Consider the following 12,067-nt stretch of genomic DNA (forward strand, 5'->3'; position numbering starts at 1 on the left):
CTTCTAGAATGAAAAGTGGAATCCTAGGGTCATACTTTTGAATTAAAACTTTATCTGTAGGTACATTGCCCTTTACGTAGAGTGCTTCAACTCCGAAAAAGCTGCAAATTCCACTGACTTCCTCCTAGACATTTCTCAGTTCCTGAGCAGTATGATTAAGTGGTGTAATCACTCTATACTAGAATCCCAGTTTATTTATATAACGTAATGTAGTACTCCACAAGCTTTTATCATACTCAAACAGATTACAGTTCACTAACCAATAACCATTTAGGGTTAACTTACCTTTTTAGGGGTGACCATTTAGGGTTCTCCTACATGCTGAATATGAAAGTGTGTTTCCTGGCATGCTGGATCTGAAATATATTTTCTACTCATGATTTGATGGAAGATTTATCATCTGTTGAAAATCTAGTATTGTTACAATTGCTAAAAGTAAAATTTGAGTCGTCTATTAACCGTTTTGAACTTGTGAAACATTTAATAACCTTTAATTTCTAAATCACAATGTACATAAACATTAAAAAAAAGAAAAAATCTCTTTGGTCGCTGAAGCGTTTTCGTGTTTTGGAATGCTTAGCATAACGATATCACGGGGTATAACGATATCACAGGGTATTTCATTGCGTGATTTAATAGACTAAAGCGTCTCACATCTCTACCATTATACAGAAGGGTATGTTTGTCCTTTTTTTGTGTTTTTAGAAGTGTCCTTAACTGTTTTCTTGTTTCACTCGAATCGTTGTTAATATTTAAAGTGGTATTTTCACCATGTTTTTTGGTTGCTTGCAGCTTTGTGGTATCGTTCCCTATTGGTCGTTTTTAATGGGGATATTAATGTCATTAAAACAATTACAAAATAAAAAAAACAAAAAGAATAAAAAGTTATGAATGAAAAAAAAACACCACTTTTAAATAAAAATTTTCCCACAAAATTTTATTCTGATGTTTTTATCGCTATATGTTATAGTGCATTAGAAATATAAAAAAAAAAGTTCAACTGAAAGTAAGGAGAAACACTAAAACCTAAAATGAACCAAAATTATTACGTATATGAGGGGGGTTCCCTCCTCCTCAACACCTCGCTTTTCAAGCTAAGTTCAAATTTTGTTCCAGTTCTTTAAAAATGACCCCTGAATCCAAAAGGTCGCTTAATTAGAATAAATAGCTCTTTTGAAAGCAATAAACAAACTTTAGCCTAAGGAGTGAGGTATTGACGAAGGGGCGAACCCCCTCATATAGGTATTTTTTTTCAAAAATAGGGGTCAATTGCTCCTTATATCTCATTTGTCACCACTACTATCCTAAGCTCCTGCTGAAGATAGCTTCGAATATTGAACTTTGTATTTTTTTAAATTATAAATGACACAAAATTGTATTTGTTTCAAAAATAGGGGGCAATTGCTAATTATAACTCACTTGTCATCAATACTGACCACATCTTCTTCCGTAACAATGATCGAATCTTGTACTTTGCATTTTTTTAAAGAATAAATGAAACAAAAAGGTATTTTTTTTCAATAATAGGGGGGCACTTGCTCGTTGTATCTCAATTGTCAACACTACTATCCTAAGATTCTGCTGAAGCTAGCTTCAAATATTGAACTTTTGTATTTTTTTAAAAGTATAAATGCCGCAAAAAGGTATTTTTTCAAAAATTGGGGGCAATTGCTCCTTATATCTCATTTTTCACCACTACTATCATAAGATCCTTATTTAGATAGATTCGAATCTTTATCTTTTTATTTTATAAAATTATAAAAGAAAAAACAAGGTTTTTTTTGTTCAAAATTATGGTACAAGTGCTACTTATATCTAAATTGTAACCACTAAAAACCTCAGGTCCTGCTGAAGCTAGGTTCGCATATTGAAATTTTTATTTTTATAAATTAAAAATGCCACAAAAAGGTATTTTTTAAAATATAGGGGGATATTGCTCATTATATCTCTTTTGTCCCCACTACTCTCCTACGCTCATTTTGTATCTAGCTTCTAATATTTTACTTTTTATTTTTCAAAAAGTATAAATGCCACAAAAAGGTATTTTTTCAAAAATAGGGGGCAATTGCTCCTTATATCTCAATTGTCCCCACTACTATCCTAAGCACCTGCTGGAGCTAGATTCGAATATTGAATTTTTTAAAAGTATAAATGCCACAAAAAGGTATTTTTTCAAAAATAGGGGGCAATTGCTCCTTATATCTCAATTGTCACCACTACTATCCTAAGCTCCTGCTGAAGCTAGGTTCGAATATTGAACTTTTTATTTTTTAAAATTTTAAATGCCAAAAAAAAGGTATTTTTTTAAAAATAGGGGGCAATTGCTCCTTATATCTCAATTGTCACCACTACTAACCTAAGCTCCTGCTGAAGCTAGCTTCGAATATTGAACCTTTTAAAAGTAAAATACGACTTTTACCAATATCCATAAAACGCGATTGTGTATATTAAAGGGGCTTCCCCCTCCTCACCCCCTTGATCTTTACGCTAAAGTTTGAATGTCTTACAACTCTTTTTTTTTAACAATAAAAAACTTTAGCGTAAAGAGCGAGGCGTTGGGGAGGGGACAGCCCCTTTCATATACGGAATAATTTCTGTTCGGTTTAAGTTTTACCGTCGTTCCTTGCTTTAATTAAAAAAAAAACTTGTTTTTTTTATTTAATCTACTTAAGAAGTTACATCAAAAGTATTGTTTTAAGTGATGGTAGAAATGATAAACATCACGTAGATACGAGCATTAGCTTTCGAATGACCCATTAAACGTCAATCTAAAAGTGCTGGTAGTCCACTAGCCCCAGCTTTTCCACTTGAGACATTGCACCAAAAGTGCCGTTTTTAGTGCCGTTTTGAAGTTGCTGATGGTTGAATTTATAGGAAGAACGTAGATATGAGTAATATCTTTTATACGAGCTACTAAAAATCTGTATAGATACCTGCGATAGCAATACGCCCAAAAAAATAATACGTCCGATACCGATACACTATGCAGCCCTTTCCCCAGGGGACTTGGAGGGTCATAATATCACCAACACCAAATATATTTGACTCTAGCAATGTCTCTTGTAATAGTCAAATCTATTAAGTATCTGATGTAAGCACCCCATTCTTTAATTACCCCGTGAGGCATTCTTAACCACATTTTTAAAAGAGGTAACCACACATTTTTAGTAAATAATTTATTAATTAAACTAATGAAAAGAAAATTTTTTTTTTTTTTTTTTTTTTTTTTGCAGACTGGGCGTGTATTATTTTAAAAAAAAACCCTAACAAAAAGGGTAATTTTTCTTTATAAAAATGAAGCTTTTGTAACAATTTAATACAAGACAATTTCTTTTTAATATAATAATGAGAATATTTTTTACTCACCAAAAATTGCTTAGAATTATCCATTTTTCTATGTAAATGCTTTTTACAAAAAATGCCTGTAATGCTATCTCGAATATAAACTATTCAAAACTGATGGAGAATCAAATATGAAACCTAAATATATACAAAAAATAATCGGCAAGTAAAAGGAGATATCGGTTTTTGATTTACCACTAAAAAAAGACATTGAACTTTGAAATTACACAAATCCTCTTGGCAAAGAGTGTAATGACTAGTAGACTGAACTTTTTGAAATTGAGTCATTCCCTGGTAAAGAGTGTAATGACTTGTTTTACCTACCAGAAAAACCTGTTTGGTACGGGCGCGTACGCAAAGTATATACCTTCAAGCAAATTCCACATGATTTTTCAAATTACTATACCTTCTATAGAAATGGTACCTCTTTGCAAATGACCCTGGTAACCCCAATTCGTTGAAAACTTACATACATATCTATGCCTTAGGCGTAGGGTTCAAATATATAGATGCCTGGCCCGTGGTAAGGCATATTACGCAATCACTGGTCGGAGTGCATTCAAAAAATGAGTGTCACATTAGAAAACCTGTCTTCTAAGGCATGTACCGTTCATAGTAATAGGTAACTGGACCGTGGTAAGGCATATTACGCAATCACTGGCCGGAGTGCATTCTAGCATACTACTAAAGTTCTATATCCGTTTTTTAAATTCAAGAATAATCGGACAGTAAGCAACCCCCCCCCCATGACATAAAAACTTGAAACTTTTTGCAATAAGAAAAGAACAAGATTGAATTTAAAAAAAAAACTTTCCAAAAAATTAATTTTTTAAATAAAAGTAGGCTAAACGCAATTTTAAACTTGAGCTTAGCATATTAAAAAAACTTAAAAAATTCCAACTAAAAACGACCAGAAACTACTGTTAAATAACAAATGAAACCCAAAACGAACAGAAATTAAATAAACAATCATAGGAAAAAACATACAACAAGTAATAATATAAATGAATGAATAGATCTCAAAGCGAGTAATGCTTAGATTGAATATAAAAATCAAGCTTAAAAAGAAAAAAAATATTTTGCTATTAAAGTATATGAAACTTAAAACGAACAGAAATTAAATAAACAATCAATGCGAACAATAATACAATATATATTAATGTAAATGAATAAATAAATCTTAAAACAACTGAAACTTAAATTGAATATGCAACGCAAATTTTAATCAAATTAAAATAGTTAAAAACAAGAGGTTGGGTGTCGTCTCACTGGAGAAGCCTAAAACCTACTGCGTCATTGTCGCCTTACTGAAAACGAAATATATTACAAATGTATTCTTTTGTACTTAATATTGAAAATAAATGCTAAAATTACAGTAAAATTTTGAACTGAAGAGCTTTCAGCAATTAATATCATTATACATCAAATATTCAGTTTAATTTATCAGTTCTTTCCAAGATTGGTCAAGACAAATATAGTTTCACTACAAACAAAATTTGGATACTGCCCCCTTCTTTAACTGTAAAAACTAAAGCCTTCTGCGTCATTGGCGCTTCACTGAAAACGAATTACTCGTATATTACAAATTTATTCTTTCCAGTTCTTACAGCATTGAAAAAGAAAATAAAAATTACAGTAAAAAAAAATCTTGAACTGATGGATCTTTCAACAATTAATATTACTATATATCTAATATTCAATTTGATTTTGTTTATACTTTCCAAGACTGTTCAAGACTCATATAGTTTTCAGTAAGGCGTCAATGACGCAGTAGGTTTTAGGCTTCTGCAGTGAGGCGATACCCAAACTCTTGTTTATAGTCATTTTTATTCAATTCAAACTTGATTTACATATTCAATCTAAGTTTCACTTGTTTTAAGATTTATTTGTTCATTTACATTAATATATATTGTATGTATGTTCGCATTGATTTTTTATTTAATTTCTGTTCGTTTTAAGTTTCATTTATACTTTAATAGCAAAATATCCTTTTTCGTTTTAAGCTTGATTTTAATATTGAATCTCAGCCTTACTCGCTTTAAGATCTATATTATTCATTTATATTATTACTTGTGGTATGTTTTTTCCTATGATTGTTTATTTAATTTCTGTTCGTTTTGGGTTTCATTTATTCTTTAATAGTAATTTCTGGTCGTTTTGAGTTTGAATTTTAACAGGTATTTGTATCTCCTGAGCGCGGTAAAGATCTACCGCAGATCTACCGCGGTAACACCAAAATCAAATTCAGACACACAATTGTATGCAACTCCTGCTGGAATTACTCTAAGGAAAACACGATCAGATAGAACCTTATATCACTCAGGAGGTGAAAGAGACATTTCTGACACGTGTGAAGGGGAAATCTTCAAAACAAAATCAGTAATAGAGTGATCTCTGGTGCAAACAGGCAAATTCAGAAAGAATTTTTCCCAGATAGAGAAACCCAGACAAAAGAAACAGTGGCGATAATACATGAAGAAAATCATTATATGAAAATACGGTTAAAACAAAACCAACTCACCCTTCAAAGGAAGTGCACAAACTAGAGGAGTTGCAGGTATGAGAAAATGTAATTATAGAACGAATAAAATTAAAAAATGAATTAAGTGGATATATCGACAGTCGGAATCATAGTATGTCGAGTGGCAGAAGATAGTAGAAGCTCAATTTCAAGCAGGGACTCGCGAAAAAGTACTCAAATACATATGACACAACATATATTACATTTCATGGAGAAAGAGAGGATAGCCAGAGAACGAAAAGAGAAGGATGATAGAAAAGAAAGAGAGAGATAGAAAAGAAAGAGAGAAGGTTTTAGGCCACAAATTTAAAATTTTGTAGGTCTTTCACTCCAATGTAAAGAATAGGAACCCATCTAACCCTCTTTTTTTACTTTTTACTAATTACTAATACCGTTATATATATATATATATATATATATATATATATATATATATATATATATATATATATATATATATATATATATATATATATATATATATATATATATATATATATATATATATATATATATATATATATATATATATATATATATATATATATATATATATATATATATATATATATATATATATATATATATATATATTTATATGACTTTTTAGGGAGTGTTTCCTTTTTTTCGAAAATCAGGCAAATTCTCAAAATTTGCGAAAATCAGGCAAAATCTGATTCTTTTGATGTATCTGTTGGGGTTCCACCCCTGTTTCAGTCTATTTTAAAGTATACAAAGAAAAGTGAAGTGATAAAATATCCAGTTTCCGACTACTGTTGTTAGTGTGGTTCGTTTATACTATGTAAGTTTTTACTTATGCAAGTATTGTGTAGTGTTTGTATTATGTAATTGTCTACTAACATTCTACAGCATGAACTAGTAAACAATTACATAATACAAACACTACACAATACTTGCATAAGTAAAAACTTACATAGTAAAAACGAACCACACTAACAACAGTAGTCGGAAACTGGATATTTTATCACTTCACTTTTCTTTGTATACTTTAAAATAGACTTGTTCCACATACCCCTGAATTTGATGAGGACAAGGACAGTTGGGATTATGTATAAACTTCGGATTAGGGCAAAAGGAATGACCGAGAAAGGCTAATTAATCCTGAAAATATTGGCGACAAATAAGTGAAATTGCATAAACTTATAAATAATGGAATAGATATGTAGACCATTGCAGTTTGATTGGCCTACCATGCTGCAATGACGTCAAGATATTATCACCAATAAAATCCTCGGGATTTTATTGCTATGGAACGCCTCGGTTTTGACCTATTTGGTTTTGCTCTACTAACTTGTGGTTCAACAAATGGCAGTACTACTGTTGATATCTCTACATAACTATTAGCGCTACGCATTAAAACCATCCCGTGAGGCATCAACCTCATCCCACTGGACCTCAAACCAGCCCCCTTTCCACCTTTTTTTCATCCCACGGGACCTCAAAACCAGCTCCCTTTTCCTGGGTAGCCAAACCGCTTTTTTTTCATCCCACGGGACCTCAAAACCAGCTCCCTTTTCCTGGGTAGCCAAACCGCCCTGCGAGGCATCAGTACCAACTCGCAGTGCAACAAAAAAAAACACATCCTGTGAGGCATCAGAACCATCCCACGGGACCTCAAAACCAGCTCCCTTTTCCTGGGTAGCCAAACCGCCCTGCGAGGAATCAGTACCATCTCGCACTGCAACAAAAAAACCATCCCGTGAGGCATCAACCTCATCCCCTCTGTAAACCTCTGCTGTCACCACTCTGTAAACCTCTGCTGTCACCACTCTGTAAACCTCTATTTAGTTCTTTATTTCAATGCCCTTTTGTAATTGGCAGATGTGATGGTTTACATAAATTCCAAAGATAGACAATAAACGTTGGTACATGGTCTTTATTAAATAACGCGAGAATACATATAGAGAAAATAAGGTAGCACAAGAACAACTAGCTACGACGAAGGCGAAAGATGGACTGCCTTTAGAAATGAACCAAGAATATAACTTTCCTGGAACAGAAGTTCCAGGCCTGGGAACTATCCCTTTCCCACGACTAGCTTTAGTCTCAAGAGCCCCCCCCCCTGGACCGCTATCGTTGACACATAAATGCCCAAATAACTAAGAAATGAGATACCCGGAAAAGCTTCTCGAATTGATATTAAATACTTTACAATAGTGTTACGGTTATTATTGAGTCGAGTTGCTCCCTATTGACAGTTCGTTACCACGAACTGTTTGATAGGAAGCGAAATTAAGGTCTATGCTATGAAGCCGATCATTTCCAAAACCCAAATTGACTTGATTAAAGTTTATAACGTGGAGATGTTTTAAGATTTATTGTTTTATTATGCAAACAAATTTGTTATAAGGGATCTATTAGCAGGTTGCTGAATAGTTTGGCTGAATGGTATTCCTATATGAAAATATATTCGTATTTAAATAATAAAGTACCTGTCTAGTATGTGGGCGATTGTGGGTCCAAAATTGGACCCACAATTGGGTCCATGTTTATACAAGCGATTGTGGGTCCAAAATTTCATTTATTTTCTATTTATATTAAATTTCAAGCACTGTTTAGTAAAATAGAGTGGTGTCAAATTTTAATTGCAGGTATTGCTTTGACAACTCCTTTTCCCTCCTCTGCACCTATGTGGAATTTTCGAAGAGCAAGATCTGATATGAACTTAATCAATTTTCGTGCGGACTCTGGGTCACCGAGTCTGCATACGCAGACACCTGATGAAGATAGTCGAATGGACGACATACGACCAAGGTGTGGGCCATTAGTTATGATAGACAAGTTATTTCAACGAGATCCTAGAGGGAAGCCTAAGTCTGGTGGAGGACGTGCCAGTGCTAAAAATGATAGAAATAAGTTTTTCAGTGTGTTTTCGTTGCTGATCAGGTTGGGGAATGAACATAGGTCTGAAACCAAGGTCCAAAATCAACAGGTTAGTTTTATTTATTTTTTATGAACATAGCATTTAACATTCTGAATTTGGTACTTTTTAGATTTATCGGGAAAGGTTTGCTCCGGAAATAGGAGAAAATGGAGTATCTTTGAAGATTTACACGAGCAGAAAAAGACGCTTCGCTATATTGTTTTCGTAAGAAAGACGTTAAGTAGCGTTAAAAACCACGATGTGAGATTTTCTTGCGAAATTCTGATGCGAAATTTAAGGTTTTGAGAGCAGTCGGGGTTAAACAATTTGAAATTCAAGTGCCTGTAATTTATTTTGGCCTATACTTGCAAATTTTATGTGCCCGTTGAATACTTTCTACGTGCCAGAAAAGACGCCTATCTTTACAGTTTTCATTAGAGTGCGGAGTAGTTGTGTAAGGTTAGGGATTCAAAAAATGTGAAAGAGTAAATAAAGGGTTTAAACTTGTTGCCAAACAAGGACCTGGATTAGGTTTTAAATAGTATTTTAGCCTCTTTGCTTTGGAGTAATTTTCTTTCTGAAAAATTGCTAAGGGGATGAGGAGCCTGTGCAAGTAGGCTAATGTAGCGGATAAGAGTTTCCCTAACGGTAAAACGGTATTAGTAAACGGTAAAACGGTATTAGTAATTAGTAAAAAGTAAAAAAGAGGGTTAGGTGGGTTCCTATTCTTTAGATTGGAGTGAAAGACCTACAAAATTTTAAATTTGTGGCCTAAAACCTTCTCTCTTTCTTTTCTATCTCTCTCTCTTTCTTTTCTATCATCCTTCTCTTTTCGTTCTCTGGCTATCCTCTCTTTCTCCATGAAATGTAATATATGTTGTGTCATAGTTGTGTCAAGGGGGCAGTATCCATATTTTGTTTGTAGTGAAACTATATTTGTCTTGACCAATCTTGAAAAGAACTAATAAATTAAACTGCATATTTGATGTATAATGATATTAATTGCTGAAAGCTCATCAGTTCAAAATTTTACTGTAATTTTAATATTTATGTTCAATATTAAGTACAAAAGAAAACATTTGTAATATAATTCGTTTTCAGGAAAGCGCCAATGACGCAGTAGGTTTTAGACTTTTGCAGTGAGGGGATACCCAAACTCTTGTTTGTAGTTATTTTTATTCGATTCAAACTTGATTTGCATATTCAGTTTAAGTTTCACTCGTTTTAAGATTTATTTATTCATTTACATTAATATATATTGTATTATTGTTCGCATTGATTGTTTATTTAATTTCTGTTCGTTTTAAGTTTCATATACTTTAATAGCAAAATATTTTTTTCTTTTTAAGCTTGATTTTTATATTCAATCTAAGCATTACTCGCTTTGAGATCTATTTATTCATTTATATTGTTACTTGTTGTATGTTTTTTGCTATGATTGTTTATTTAATTTCTGTTCTTTTTGGGTTACATTTATTCTTTAATAGTAATTTCTGGTCGCTTGTCGCTTGTATTTTAAAAGCTCTTTGTATTTGCTAAGATTAACTTTTAAATGGCCTTTACTTTTCTTTGAAAACTCCTTTGTTCGGTAAGTTTTTTTTAATTAATTTTTGTTCCTTGTCGAGTGTAAAAGCTCTCAAGTTTTTATGGCATGGGGGGGGGATGCGTACTGTCCGATTATTCTTGACTTTAAAAAACGGATCTAGAACTTTCAATTCAAATCGAATGAGGCTTTTTTCAAAGTCTATACAATTACCTCTTTGATAAAAACCTTATATATGAACAAAAGACAGCTTGCATAACTTGTGGACAGCGATTGACAACAATGAATGGATTGAAAAAATAGCTCCAATAAGGGGGTTTAGACCATTTCACTTGCTGACACAAAGATGTGTTTGGGGGAATGATGGGCGTGGGGGGGGGGATAGTTGCCGTCCAATCATTTTCGACTATTAAAAAGGGCACTAGCCCTTTGAATTTCCAATCGAATGAGCCTTTTTTGAAGTTTCTACGACAACGCCTTCTATAAACACTTTATATGCCCCCTGGGCATAACTTAAAACCCTTGCCCTGAGGGTTTTGAGGGATTGTCCCCCTCAAAAACATTTTCTATCTAGAAATCAACTACGCTGAACAAAATGGCTGTCTCAAAATTTTGATTGGATGTGTTTGGGGGAATGATGGGCGTAGGGTGGCTAGTTGCCCTCCAATCACTTTCGTCTATTAAAAAGGGCACTAGCTCTTTGAATTTCTAATCGAATGAGCCTCTTTTGAAGTTTCTACGACAACGCCTTCTATAAAAACCTTATATGCCCCCATGGCATAACTTAAAGCCCTTGCCCGGAGGGTTGTGGGGGATTGTCCTCCTCAAAAATATATTTTCTATCCGAAAATCAACTACGCTGAACAAAATGGCTATCTCAAAATTTTAATTGGATGTGTTTGGGGGAATGATGGGCGGGGGGGGGGGGCCTAGTTGCCCTCAAATCACTTTCGAAGATTAAAAAGGTTACTATCCCTTTGAATTTCCAATCGAATGAGCCTTTTTTGAAGTTTCTACGACAACGCCTTCTATAAAAACCTTATATGCCCCCAGGGCATAACTTAAAACCCTTGCCCTGAAGGTCGTGCAGGAGTGTCCTCCTCAAAAACGTATTTTCTATCTGGAAATTAACTACGCTGAACAAAATGGCTATCTCAAAATTTTGATTGGAGGTGTTTGGGGAAATGATGGGCGGGGGGGGGGGGGCTAGTTGCACTCCAATCACTTTCGACTATTAAAAAGGGCATTAGCCCTTTAATTTCCAATCGAATGAGCCTGTTACGAATTTTCTACGACAACGCCTTCTATAAAAACCTTATATGCCCTGAGGGTTGTGGGGGAGTGTCCGTCTCAAAAATGTATTGTCTTTTTGGAAATCAAATACGCTGAACAAAATGGCTATCTCAAAATTTTGATTGGATGTGTTTGGGGAAATGATGGGCCTGGGGGGGGGGTTAGTTGTGCTCCAATCACTTTCGACTATTAAAAAGGGCACTAGCCCTTTAATTTCCAATCGAATGAGCCTGTTTTGAAGTTTCTACGACAACGCCTTCTATAAAAACCTTATATGCCCCCAGTGCATAACTTAAAACCCTTGCCCTGAGGGTTGTGGGGGAGTGTCCTCCTCAAAAATGTATTTTCTATGTGGAAATCTACTACGCTGAACAAAATGGCTATCTTAAAATTTTTATTGAATGTGTTTGGGGGAATGATGGGCGGGGGGGGGGGCTAGTTGCCTTCCAATCATTTTCGACTATTGAAAAGGACATTAGAACTC

At 33.9% G+C, this 12,067-nt stretch overlaps 1 protein-coding gene across 1 annotated transcript in view; it reads left to right on the forward strand.

Moving 5' to 3' along the window:
- The first annotated feature begins 8,326 nt into the window (after nucleotides 1-8,326).
- Nucleotides 8,327-12,067, forward strand: part of LOC148953804 (uncharacterized) — a 149,306-nt gene continuing 145,565 nt past the window's right edge. Inside the window, exon 1 of the mRNA XM_089085906.1 lies at nucleotides 8,327-8,816. Coding sequence (XP_088942032.1) covers nucleotides 8,370-8,816 — 447 coding nt within the window. The 5' untranslated portion in view covers nucleotides 8,327-8,369. The remainder of the gene's footprint in view (nucleotides 8,817-12,067) is intronic.

Source organism: Artemia sp. Qi Xiang Cuo, chromosome 3 (genome assembly GCF_049724085.1).
Source record: "Artemia sp. Qi Xiang Cuo chromosome 3, ASM4972408v1, whole genome shotgun sequence".
Lineage (NCBI taxonomy): Eukaryota > Metazoa > Arthropoda > Branchiopoda > Anostraca > Artemiidae > Artemia > Artemia sp. Qi Xiang Cuo.